The sequence below is a fragment of the Amblyomma americanum genome, chromosome 6 (assembly GCF_052857255.1).
Source record: "Amblyomma americanum isolate KBUSLIRL-KWMA chromosome 6, ASM5285725v1, whole genome shotgun sequence".
In the NCBI taxonomy this organism is placed as follows: Eukaryota; Metazoa; Arthropoda; class Arachnida; order Ixodida; family Ixodidae; genus Amblyomma; species Amblyomma americanum.
The window spans coordinates 109,576,213-109,589,358 of NC_135502.1; the positions used below are offsets into that span (position 1 = coordinate 109,576,213).

The window sequence follows — 13,146 nt, forward strand, 5'->3', positions numbered from 1 at the left end:
TGCCCTGTCTTGAGACCAGTGGCAGTCTCCATCGATAAGTTGCATTTTCTCTGTACATAGGTGGATCATCTGGAGCTGTGCCTTTGCATTGGCCAACTTTTATTATCTAGTGGGAAGTGCAAACGCTACCATGGTTTCTGTCCACAAAATCAGATAGGGCAAAAAAAAAAGTTTCAAATTGCAGAGCCTGTTTTCCACTTTCTAGTGGTTTGAGGTAAAAGATAACCAGCCGCGTGCTTGTCAGCTGAAATCATGAAGTGCACGAACTTATCTAAAAGTTTTGAATGTGCAACTTCTTTTTTACGAGTCAATCCCTTTGCAGCTGCCCTGGGGTGCTGGCCCCAGGGAGGCGGGTGCCCTCTCTCTGCCACCTGTCTGGCCGCTTGCGGGGCCCTCGATGCTGGAAGCACCCCTGGCTCCGACAGGGCTGCTGCTCAACCCCCAGGCTGGTGAGTGACAGCACGCCGTGTCTGAGATTCATGACCCTTGGGAGGTACTGGGAACAGCTGTAGAGGGATGCTGAAGTTATGAAAGGGACCAAGGGGACAACTCCATTGAGTTTTCATTTTTAGTAAAAGTTGAATGTTTGGCCCTTAGTGGCTCTCTTGATGTTCATTTGGCAACAAAAAACAAACCGTATTTACTCGCGTAATTTGCACATTTTTTTATTATGGATTTTTCAAAAAAAAACTTTTACTCCCATATTTCACTCTCTGCTATGCCAGACCATCATCAGCATGTGCATGGTAGCACTCAAGGCAGGCTTGGAAAGATTGGCGTGGCCGTGCACACCCAAATCCGAAACTACCGAACTACTTGCTGTTCGGTTTGCTACTAGTCAGCCGTGCCGCAGGCGAAGGCGCCATTTTATCGCCTGTTATCTCCTTTGCCTCCCGCTGTTGGCTTCGCAGTTGTATTGTTGCGTGTCTATTGCTTTGAGCCGCGCCATCATGCCATCCTGCGAGGAGCTACATACGTGGGGCGGGAGGGAGTATGGGTTTTACATTTGGAATCGACTTTTTTTTTTTTGTCATTGAGGGGTGCAAGCTAGGGGCTCTACGTATAAGCGACATTGTATAATACCGTATTTACTCGAATCTAGGCCGGCCACGATTCTAAGCCGAGACCCGAAAGTTGAAGGCCACAGAAAAAAAAAACAACACTGTTTATACCTCATTATCACAATTATTTTTATGACGCGACACGACTGTTCTTACGTCGCCGCGCACGTGAAAGTGCGTGGCGCGAAACGACTGCACCATGTGTCTGCGCATAAGCGACTTGGTGTAGAGAGAGGAACTCGAGTGAGACACAGCGGGAAGCATCGTGCCTGCATGCTCTGCCGAAGCGTGATTGATGGCCCCGAGAGGGACCGTTGAAAAGAAAAAGCTGCCAAAGGAGCTTTGAGAGAAGAGGAGGAGAGGCGGCGTTGGGCGAGGAGACATATGCAACGCCAGCCCGGGATCAGCCCCCGCTCATTCGTCATCATCATCGCTGACTTCTTTATCGCTGGCCTCCTCGAACAGTGCACTATCTTCACTGCCATCAAGTGCATTAGAGATGCAGCACTTGCGGAATGAGCGTGCAACCCTTGGCCTTGCGGCCTTTCTTGGGGCCCGTGAAAGCCGTTCTCGTTGCCGCGCAAGCAAAAATTTCGTTACGCTGCCCCCTCCAACGGCGAACATTCTTCTCATCCACGCCGAAGTCCCGCCCGGCTTGAAGATTTGACGACTGCTCTGCAGCGACTATAACTTTCCGCTTGAAGGCGGCTCTATAATGGCACCGCCTGTTTGGTGCCATGGTGTTGGTGATAAAAACTACGCATGAAAACTTCACTGCTGCGAATGTGCTCACGCCACCGCACGAGAACAGAACAAGGCCAAAATGGCAGCCAGTGCTCATGTGTGCTTTGATCAGTATCGGCTACGGATAGCAACGGCTACGGATAGCAACGGCTACAGTGCTGTCTTTCGTTGGCGTTTTGTGGGGGCGCCACCTGCGTGCTACATTTATTCGTATTTTACGAATACGAAACCTCGAAACGAAATCCTCGAATCTAAGCCGACATAAGAGTTCTACATCTCGTTTTTTTTAAAAAACTATCGGCCTAAATTCGAATAAATACGGTATATATTGCACGTTATGATCTTTGTAGTGTTCTTTAAGATGTGTTCAGAAAATTGTTGCGTAATTCGCACACCCCTTTTTGAAGCCTTACTTTAAAAAAATTATGTGAGTAAACACAGTATTTATTGCATAGAGATTTGGGGTTGAAAAGGGAACACTTATTCCCGCTGCTCGATTCAAATTGGTGGCTACAATATCATCGAGGTAACCATGGATTTTGATATCACCAGCTGGAAGTGGACGGCAGTGAGTCTAGCCTCAGAGATCCGCAGACAAAAAAGGCACTGAGTGCCATCACAGTTCGCTTGTGAAAGCAGCCTATTTTTGGCTTCTTTTTAGCATAGTCCCTTTGCCATTTGAATGCAGTAATCAGCATATGTATTTCTTGTTCTTGCTTTTCCAAAGTGTCCCATCAAGTTATAGCTTATGCTTTAGAATATAAGCTTTTCAGCGTGACTTTTCATGTGTGCCATTTCATTATTATTATTATTCTTAAAACACAGAACTACATAAAGGAGTCCCGTGGCAAATTCATGGCACTTGCACAACAGTTGCAAAAGAATTTAATATCTTCAGTGTCGTTTTTCACCATGTTGATGCAGCTTTGCCGGCTTAGGCTGCAGCCGTGCCATTAACATTAACTGAGCCATCGTGACATATTGAGGCCAAGCAGGTGGCTTGCTCCTATTACTGCGAGGGTTGCAGAACATTTTCCCACTAGGGTTTTTATAATTACAGCATTAACAGTCGAACCAGGACATATCGAACCCTCATATTCCGAATTATTGGCTGTATCAATTACAAACATTATCCCCTTGAAAATACTACGCACAAGTATAGGACAGTTGCATAGTATATCGAGCTCCAGTTTCGCCGGCTGTTTGATATTCCGCCGGGGCCTTGGGAGGGGTGCGCTTTCCCCAAAGACACTCGCATCTCCGGTCGCACAACGCGCGACACGGATGTGAGCGGCGGCGTTTGTAAGCCTCCTCGGGAAAGAGAGAAAACCGGTCATAAGTGAGGGCAGCCCTTCTCAGTGGGGAGGGAGACAAGAGAACTGGAATGAGCCACGCGGTGGTTGCGCCCACAGCACCCTACTAGCACCAATGGCGCATTTCCACTGCGTTTTCTCCCTCTCTCTACTTCATTTCACTTTGCGCTGACTCCTTGACCTACGCCAGTCGACTCCATCGGCCGGTGCGGGGCCTGTCACATTTTTCTTGTGCGTGTCTGTTTCAACGCGTCAATTGTAGCGTGCGTGACTGCTGTCATCAATGGAACTATGGCATCTATGGATGTAAAAAAGAGTAAGAATGTGGACTTCGCAACAAAGCTTGAGGTGATTCGGCGTGTCGAGAATGACGAAAAAAGTCCTTCGTGGCACACGCATTCGGCATTCCGCGGGGAGCACTCTGAGTGTGCTGTTAAAAAACAAGCAGGACATCACGCTCAAAGCCGGTGCACAAAGTCGCTCGGGAGCATTTCGTGTGCACCCTGCTGCTTTCGACAAAGCTGAGAAGGCGCTGTATGCGTGGTTTCTCGAAGTCCGAGCGAAAAACATCCCTGTAGATGGCCCCATGTTAATGGAGAAGGCCAGTTGGTTTGCCGCGGCTCTTGGCGAATAGAACTTTTGCAGTGGCACTGGGTCGCTGCAACGGTTTAAAAACCGCCACGGCATTGTAGGAAAAGCCATTTCAGGTGAAAGGGGCTGTCAGCAGCCAGGAGATGCAGCAGTGGCTTTCAGAGGAGTGGCCGAAGATCTCTGCAAAGTTTTCACCTGCCAAAGTCTTCAGTGCAGACGAGGCTGGTCTCTTTTGGCAAATGCTGTCGAAAAAGACATTCGATCTCTGTGGGAGCTCATGTCATGGTGGAAATATGAGCAAAGTGTGTGTGATGGTTCTGCTTGCGGCAAACATGGATGGCACGTGCAAGCCGTTTGTTATCTGAAAGAGCACGTCATCGCGCTGCTACAAGAATTGCAAGCAGCTTCCCGTCCGCTACGCCTGTAATAGAAAAACCTGGTTGGCACGCCAACTTTTTGTTGAATGGCTGCAGGCTTGGGACGCTGAGTTGGGCAGGTCAGGCTGCTGAGTATGCCTTCTGTTAGACAACTGCTCGGCCCATCAAACAACTTGCAAGCTGCAGAACATTGAACTCAAGTTACTCCTGCCGAACACCACAGCTAGACTGCAGCCCATGGACCAGGGTATCATAAAGGCTTTCAAGGTAGACTAGAAGGCGACTTGTCCAGTGGCTTCTCACAAACCTCCGCATGGGAACTGATCTCAAGACGACCTGCTCGGCGCCATCCAGATGATTACAAGCACTTGGAACGACGTAAAATAGGTCACGGTAGCCAACTGTTTCAGCAAGGCAGGCCTTGAAGTGCCTGTAGATGAATGTCCTGAACCTTTGGATGAGGAGGATGAATGTTAGGAGGACATTTTTCGTGACTTGTCCCATTTTCCCGGTGTCGTCCCGTCGGAACTTACTGTTGAGGACTTCATCAACGCTGATAGCGAAGTTCAGGCTGTAGCTGACCTCGCTGATGACAATGTGGCCAGAATAGCTGGCGCCCAAGAAGGCGATTCCAGCGATGACGAGGCCAATTCTGTTCTAGAAGAGATGCGCCCGTGCAGAGCTGCTGAACTGGCATCGGCATTCAGCCTCATTGGGCGTTGTCGTGGCGAAATGAAAGGTACTGGGCTGTTGCACCTGGACAGCCTTGAGAAGATCAAGACTAGTGTTTTCAACTTCATTAATCACAGCAAAAAGCAGTCGAAAATTAGCGACATTTTTTTCTATGAAATAAAGTGCTTTCACGTCGCGTGCCCGGATTTTGCGGTTCATGACTCTTTGCAATTGGTAAGCCACAATTTGTCAAGGTCTCAAGGGCGGGTTAAAAGCCTCTATTTGTATATCGAATTCTTGCTATATCGAACTATTTTCTCCGATCCCCTTAGAATTTGATATATCTGGGTTCAACTATACTTGCATAATTTGCGCACTTTTTCTTTATATTAAGGCTTAAAAAAAAAGGTTGCATAAATTACGCAAAGATTTCGCGAACACATCCTAAAAAGCTCTACAAAGGTCATAACATGCAATATATAGTATATATTGCTGCCTACACGTCCACCACCCAACTTCCCTCGCTGAACAGGAAAAAGAAAAGTTGACTTAATTATAAGAGACATTCCCCATCCCACCCTGCCCCACGTTATGTGGTTCCCAGTAGGATGACACAACCTGAGCATAGCTCAAAGAAATAAATGTGCAACGATTCAATCGCAATGCCAACAGTCGGAAGCAAATGGAGATAAAAGACTACAAAGTGGCACCCTCACCTGTGGCCCAGCTGACTAGTGGCAGACCCGAACAGCAGTTTCAGTAGTTTCTAGGGTTGTGCGAATATTCTAACGCTTCGAATATTGAAGCAAATATTGCGGTATTTGATTCGGGCTTCAAAGCGAATACCAGTATTCGAAAACCTCTAATATTTTCGAAGTTCAAGAATCAGGAAAAAAAGTTGCTGGAAGAAGCAGTCAATGGTCTTATGCACACTGTGACACTTCTGCACGATTGCATTGCTGTGGATGTTGGCACACTTTGTGCATATGGTGCAACGGCCACGTCCACAAACTGGGCCTTGACAGCTGCACAGTTCAGCAAGCCGCCGAGGAACGCGCGTGATGGGGCAAAGCCCAGATGTGAAAATGAACACGCTGCGGCAGGAACTGCGCTGTGCCCACTACATGGAGGGCTTGAAAGGCTAATATGGCGAAAAGGTAAGAATGCAGAACTACCAACTTGATCGAAGCGAGCGCTCCGTTGGGGTGCGGTGTCACTGGACACCAACTTCGAAGCTGGAGATACCTTATTGCTTACACCTTTCAATGGTTTAAATTAGATTAGAGGTGAAACGCCAGTTATTTTAAGCACTGCGATAAAGAAGCAGGCACCGCGAAGTGTTTCAGCGGCTCATGTGCATGGGGGAGAGGGCATGCTCACCATCTCCTCGTGCCGTGCCGAGGAGCGCCATGCCAGCACGTCTCCGTCTGGAACACCGCAACATGCAACGTCTACGGAAGGATTCACTCAGAAATCCCAAGTACTGCGTTCTGTGATTGGTATACACGATGGTGTGCCGCGTGCCGCGTTGCACTTCCAGTGCGTGCTCAGTGCCTTTGCTGACATCTTTTGATTTTCAACAACTCAAGCCTTGGCTTCCTTTGGCAGTTGTATGAACGTGCTATCATGTGTGCGCAATGCAGTGATCGTACGCAGCGAAAAGAGGTCGGAGAAATTGCGGTATGACGTGACCGGAATTTCAGGCAGGGTTGTACACTGAACTCTGTGATGCTTCCCGCAAGGAAATGCAGAAGCTATCTTGACGGGGTGCATGTTCTTGCATGGAAGCATTTAATATACTTTTCCTTTGCTCGATAGTCCCGCGGAGATGCCGCGTGAGTACCATGCGCGGGATCGCCGGCATTCACAGTCACTGCGAAAGTTGATCTTAACAGAATCACTGGCGAAATAGTTCGTCTTAAGCAGGTTTTTTTTATGTTGAATCTTATGGGGAGCCAGCCAAATTGTCTCAGTTGTTCATCTTATCCAGGAATTCGTCTTGACCGAGTTCATCTTAATGGGAGTCTACTGTATTTCTCTTGTATGGCAGTTGCTGGTGTGCCATTGATGTCGCCGGAGATGGCAGGAGGGCTGGTCCAAGGGGTACGGCCGCGTGGCGGGCCTGCACCCCTGGGCAGTGGCGGCCTGCTGTTGAGCCCTCTGGGTCCTCCTCCGCGGGGGCCGGCCCCTACCCACCCGCACCACCACCACCACCATCCCCACCAGCAGCAGCAGCAGCAGCAGCCACAGCAATTCGTGTACCTGCCCTGTGTCCAGCCTACCACAGGCCTGGAGCACCGCAAGCATGGTCTCCTGGACACACAAGTGCGTCATCTTCTGCGTTGCCAGTGTCACTCGACAGGCAACACTTTGGAAGCGTGTGCGACAAAATTCAGCGCAGCAAGGCCTGCCAAGCGCTAATGCACGCAGCATGTTGTGCTTCTTTTTGCATAGCAGCGGCCGCAGTGCCACTGCACCTCCACTTCTTGCTGCTGCTACTTTGTGTTTTGTGCTGCAGAGTTCTGAGCCTGCTTACTCTGTTTTACTCTGTTTGTCCTTCTTTACCCCACATGGAATTTTTACTCGCTTTCCTTTCACTTTCTTTCCTCATTTGTAGCCACACTAGCTCCCCTGTGCAGTTGCCATCCGATTTTTCGCACTCCCTAGGGATGGTGAGAACTTCCGAAAACTCAAATTTCACCATAAAAATCACTTTACATCAACCTATGATTTCCGTTGTGGTGGAGGAACGGGTCAACTGTTTGTGCATATTGTGATGCTTCACGTGGCTCTCAAGTCTTGCAGCATGTTGTGTGCACAGACGACGGGCGTCGATCGCAGCTCAGCATTCAGTGGCTGTACTACTGTCTGCACAGCTCAGCACTGTTGTCAGCACGTCACCGACAAACATGGGGCTGGGACCAGTCACGAAAGTGAACCCACCACTGCAGGGACTGCGTTGCACCCTTTGTACCGGTGTAGCGAAGATAAGAAGAAATTGACAAATGGCTGAAACAAGCGTTCCGTCGGCATTGACCTTTGTAGTAAGGCATAGCAACAATGGCTGAAAACTAGGGGTGTGCAAATATTGAAATTTTCGAATACGAATATGAAGAAAAAATGGCTTCAAATATCGAATTGAATATCGAATATCTGTTCAGTACAAAAAAAATATTTCAGAAAATGATAAACAAGCAAATGTTGTTGCCCTTATTTTTTTCAAAATAGTGTATGGAGTTTGCAACTAAAATAAACAAAACTAGACTTCCTCAGTACCGTATAAGAAAACGTGCACAGAAATATATACTGCTGATGAGACAGCGTACAGTATCCAAAACCAGAACCAGTTTTTGGGCGAGGTGGTTATGGATCGCTGGATAACAGTATCCAAACTTTAATGAGGTCAGTCAAAACAAAATCCATAAAATGACAAGACTGGCAACAAAAAATAGTATGATGACTAGTAAAACCTCATTCATTCGGAGTTCAAGGGATCGGAAGAAATGCCCACTTTATCCAAAGGCCTAGGTTTATAAACTTCACCGCACGCCCCCGAAAAAAAAAAACCTGCCGAAAATGCTGAGATGCAGGAAGGCCTTATGAGGCAGCTCCATCACGCTAACAGCTGTAAGCCTGTGACAAGCCGCCCGTTTTGGAGACCAACACAAATGGAAGCAAGGGGCCGGGGAACACACACTGGCGTCGGAATGACAAGACGGCTTCTAAAAAGGAAAAATAAATCACCTGCGACGCGCCAGTCGGCGTCCAAAAGCCGCGTGGAGCTGTGATTGGACTGCCGGCGAATGCGCGTGCCGACAGTTGCAGTTGCCGCGGGGCAGCGGCGAAGCTCAGAAACCGAAGCTATGCGGCCAGGCTATTTTTCGACCTAGTGGCAGGGGCCTTCCGATCGTTGTCACGCCTGCCGTTACGCCCACTAAAGAGGTGCGCGGCTTACAATGCTCCATGCAATAGGCGGGATTTTTACAGGATCGCTTGCCCTATTGTGACAACTCGATGCACCCCTTCAGGAGGCTCCCGCGAAATTCCGCAAGTAGGCTTTCCCGCATAGCGTAGTTTACAAAACGGGATGGCGGAGGTCACGCTCGGAGAGTTATGAAGGCGACAGGACGCATTTTTCGGATCTGGGAATTAAATGTGTAACGTGTTACGGAAGGATTAAAAAATAGCGCGATTTCGCGTTGCGATTGTTCAAAGCGGGCCGTCGGCCATCTTATCTGCAGCACGGGTAATATGTGGGAAAGCCAACTTGCGGCATTTCGCATGAGGTCAAGCCTAGCGGCGTCGGAATGCGATCGGACCGCGTGATAAAACGGCGGAAAAGGAAGGGAAGAGGACCTCTTTATCGTTTTCCTGGAATTTTTAACTGGGTCATCGGCTAATTTGCCCAGATGATGTGATTTTGCCGCGGTCGAATTTGTGAAAGTCTGCGCAGTATACGATCGCTGGCGAGTATTCGGGAGTTTTCGAATATTCGGAAATTCTCGAATATCAATCTCTCGAATACGAATCGGATATCTTGATATTCGATGCATATTCGAAATTTTGAATATTCGCACACCCCTACTGAAAACTAATCTTGAAGCAGGCGGTTTGTTATTGTTTGCGTTCTACGGTGGCTTGCGTATAATGAGAGGTGTTTTGATGTTTTTACGGTGCTGCAATTGAACAGTCGGGGCTGCGGTGCATTTTTTCACGGGTACATGCTCATTGCTTTGAAAAGCACCGTCATTTACTTCCACATGCCATCTCCGTGAACTTAGAGTGCTGTTCAAGTTTGAGTAGTGGACGTTATTTTAGAACACTATGAGCTGACAGCTACTTGTGTGGGATGTGCAAAACCACCAAAAATACCAGGTGCGCCTCTTAAGATGCTTCCTTATAGCTTGAATTCCACTTTATTCAATCAAACTTTCGATATCCTTTGAAGTCTGAATTAACGATACAGCTTGGCTGTGGCGGCAGCACAGCGTTGAATGTGAATAAGGTCTCAAAAATCGAGCAGTCTATTGCGATGCATCTGAAATTTCGGTCACTTTTATACATTAGCACTATGGGGCATGCTGCGATTTTCATTTAGCGACTGTATGTGCTTTGTCCGTCGAGAAGTTGACTTCTCCTTGTAGCTCATGAGCCTGGTGGTTGAGCTCACTATTGGTATCTGGAAGAGCAGGGAAAAGAAAACGTGCGCTTTATTTGTACCTTCATTGCGAATATAGCACAAGGTGCATTCTGAAGCAGCTGATGTGAGCAAAACGAATGGCCTACATTTACGGCTCTCGATAATGTGATTTTTGAGCGCAGCTGCTGTGGTACTGGAACCGTAGCCGACTGCATATGGAACACGCAGTGGCGAACGGAGGCGGCTCGTGAGTTTCGGCTTCGACCCTGCTCTTGCAGTATTCTCCTCCCCTGCTATGCTTATCTAGCCTACTCTTGCTGCGTCCTCCTCCTTTGCTTTGCTCTTCGTTTGCTGCCTTCACTATCACCGGTCTTTCATCCTCTGCTGTGTGCCTCACTCGCTCTGCCAGTTACGCCATCGCCCATTGGACTCATCCCATTGGTGCGCTGCAGGAACCGAGCTGTGAGGCAGTGGCAGGCCAGCTGGGCTCGCTCACCTTGGTGGGAGGGGAGCCGGCCGAGGGTCCCGGGGGGGCACCACACCCTCAGGGGGGCTTTCTAGTGCAAGCACCCTTGCATCCGGGCTTCCTGGCCTTGCCGGGACACCCACCACCTCCCCAGCAGCAGCAGCAGCAGCAGCAACCACACCAGCCACAGCAGCAGCAGCAACATCAGCACTCAGCACCCACCGTCTCTGTCCAGGTACCTGCTCAGCATTGCAGTAGATTGCACATTTTGGTATTTGATGGTGTACTGTCGAATTTGAGGTGAAAGGATGGACTTTGGCAAGAATCGTAACGCAGTGAGCAGTTGAAGGGAGTAATTACATACCTGCCAACTCTTCCAAGTTTTCCGTAAAATGTACAAATTTGGACGTGTATTACAAGTTTACGAATCTTGCCTCAAATTTTACGTAAAATAAATTTTATTTGCAAAAAACAAGTTCCTAAAGAAATACAGCATTGCCAGTGGTACCCTGCTGTGCAACGAGAGTGGAATATGTACCAACTGTGAAATTAGCAGCAGCAGCAGAGCCACTGTACTGTAAAACATCGTGATTTGGCCCAATTAAATATTTCTTCCTACTCCTCAACCTCGGTTATTGTAGATAATCTGTTCTGCTGCCAGAGTCTCGCCAAACTCCTGTGAAACTATGGCCTCGAGAGCTTGTTTATTCGGACTCCCAGGGGCTGGCTTTAGTCACTTCAGACAGGCTCCTGAAGTAGTGCCATATCGAGGTACGACATGCTCAACTAACCGATCACCCAAATATTCGTCCCCAGGCCTGAACTGCATGTTACGTTGCTTCCGGTGCACCTCTGACATGCACGGAACTGCGGGTGTTTTGGCAATTGGCAGGCCTCCGGCACTAGGCCGATAGAGAGTCTGGCTGCGTAGTTTCGTTTTCAGAGCTTCACTACAAGCCACGCACGGGCGGCGGCGGCGGCAGCGATTGTCTACGCTTATCAGTCAGCCAGCTGAGCTACACGCTGTTTAGAATGACGATTGCGTTGTTGTGGACAGTTTTTTTGTTTGTTTATTTAGTCATCATCATCATCATCATCAGCCTGACTACACCCATTGCAGGGCAAAGGCTTCTCCTATGTCTCTGCAATTAACCTTGTCCTTTGCCAGATGCGCCCACCCTATGCCTGCAAACTTCTTAATTTCGTCCGCCTCTTCTCATGGAATCCACTCCGTTACCCTTAAAGACCAGCGGTTATCTTGCCTTCGCATTACACGCCCTGCCCAAACCCATTTCTTCCTCTTGATTTCGACTAGGGTGTCATTAATTCGTGTTTGTTCCCTCACCCACTCTGCCCGCTTCCACGTTTATTTAGTGAAGGCATCTAATTGCCGTTCCAGCAAGGCTCTGAAACCAGTGCGTGCTTCCCTCAATTCTGTCACAGTGCTATTTGCTGTTTGTGTGTTTCCTCACGTGTGACGCCACATGTGAAGACGCTCCAGCGCTATCGTGTCATGCACTGAAAGAAGCTACGCAAGGCGAGGTTTCTTGAAAAAATAAAGTGTGCTGGCTACCCTGCCCCCTCCCCTGATTGCGAAGGTTTTAATTTGAAAGCCTTCAGGTTGGTAGGTATGTGATTAAATTGATTAGGTGAGGAAGTTTGCTCGGATAGGGTGACTGATATAGCTTGCTGTTGGTAGCCACTGTCGCCGCGGGCTGGTGGCAAAGCTCTGAAAACAAAACTATGTGGCCGGACTCTGCCTATCAACAGTGGCCTTCTGATCGTCAATCCACCTGCTGTTGTTCACATATCAGAGATGTGCGGGAAACAATTTAATATGCAGGTCAGGCCTGATGACTGCTACCGGGACGATCGCATGCCAGGCCTTTCGTACCTTGTCATGGAGCTACTTCAGAAGTCCGTCCGAATTAACCGATGCCAGCACCTGGACACCCGAATAAACGAGCTTCAGCCGCCATAGACTTAACCTAGGCACTTTGCAGGTTTCTGGCGGCAGACTGAATTATCAAAATTTCCAAATTAACGGGGGTCAAATTAATTAGGTTTTACTGTACCTTTATTGCACTCCTTGGCATCTGCAGAAACCTCTGCTCTGCAAGTCGCAGTGATATTGCAGGAAATGCTGCTATGCTGCCAGTGTGTGTGTGTGTGTGTGTGTAAAGACAGCAAACATTAATGTGTGGCTGGCTGCAGCAGTGCAAACATCTGCAGGGTATTCCGTCCATGTTGTGTTTCTAGCCAAACATCATATGAGAGTTTAATGATGGCTCAGCAGAGTTTCCATTGTAGTGTGGGACCACACAGGCGACGGACCTCTGTGAGCAACGACTGGAAACAGTATCATGAGCTACCGCCAATGCTCCTTTGGTGTCTTGTTAAATGGAATAAAGTGCTGAGCTGTCTTCTAGCACCCTGCACCACAAATATGTTTTCTCCCTGCCCAGGGTCCCATCTACTATGTACAGCCAGCGCCGTTGACTACGTGTGGGCGCAACTATGTTTCCTCGGTGCCTGAAGCTCATGGCAGTCCACAAGGTGGGCATGTGTCGTTTGACCATCGTGATTCCTTGCAGTGGTCTCATTGCTGGGCTGCATCGTGCTGCGCAAAAAAAAAACAGATCACTGCAATTTAATTACTGATATGTCGTTTGTTGTCATTCCGGCTCTAGAAGCTGGCTTACTTAAGCAATGTAGTGCATTAAAACGACGTGTCAGCTGTTATATAATTTTTTTTTTATACCTGATGTGACCTAAATCACCT

General features: G+C 48.4%; 1 protein-coding gene across 27 annotated transcripts in view; it reads left to right on the forward strand.

Annotated features, from left to right (window-relative positions):
- Positions 1-13,146, forward strand: part of LOC144093980 (uncharacterized) — a 97,709-nt gene that overhangs the window by 47,208 nt on the left and 37,355 nt on the right. For all 27 annotated transcript variants that reach the window (XM_077627777.1, XM_077627794.1, XM_077627782.1 and 24 more), the window contains 4 exons: positions 323-449; positions 6,809-7,083; positions 10,351-10,599; positions 12,830-12,920. In XM_077627777.1, coding sequence (XP_077483903.1) covers positions 323-449; positions 6,809-7,083; positions 10,351-10,599; positions 12,830-12,920 — 742 coding nt within the window. The remainder of the gene's footprint in view (positions 1-322; positions 450-6,808; positions 7,084-10,350; positions 10,600-12,829; positions 12,921-13,146) is intronic.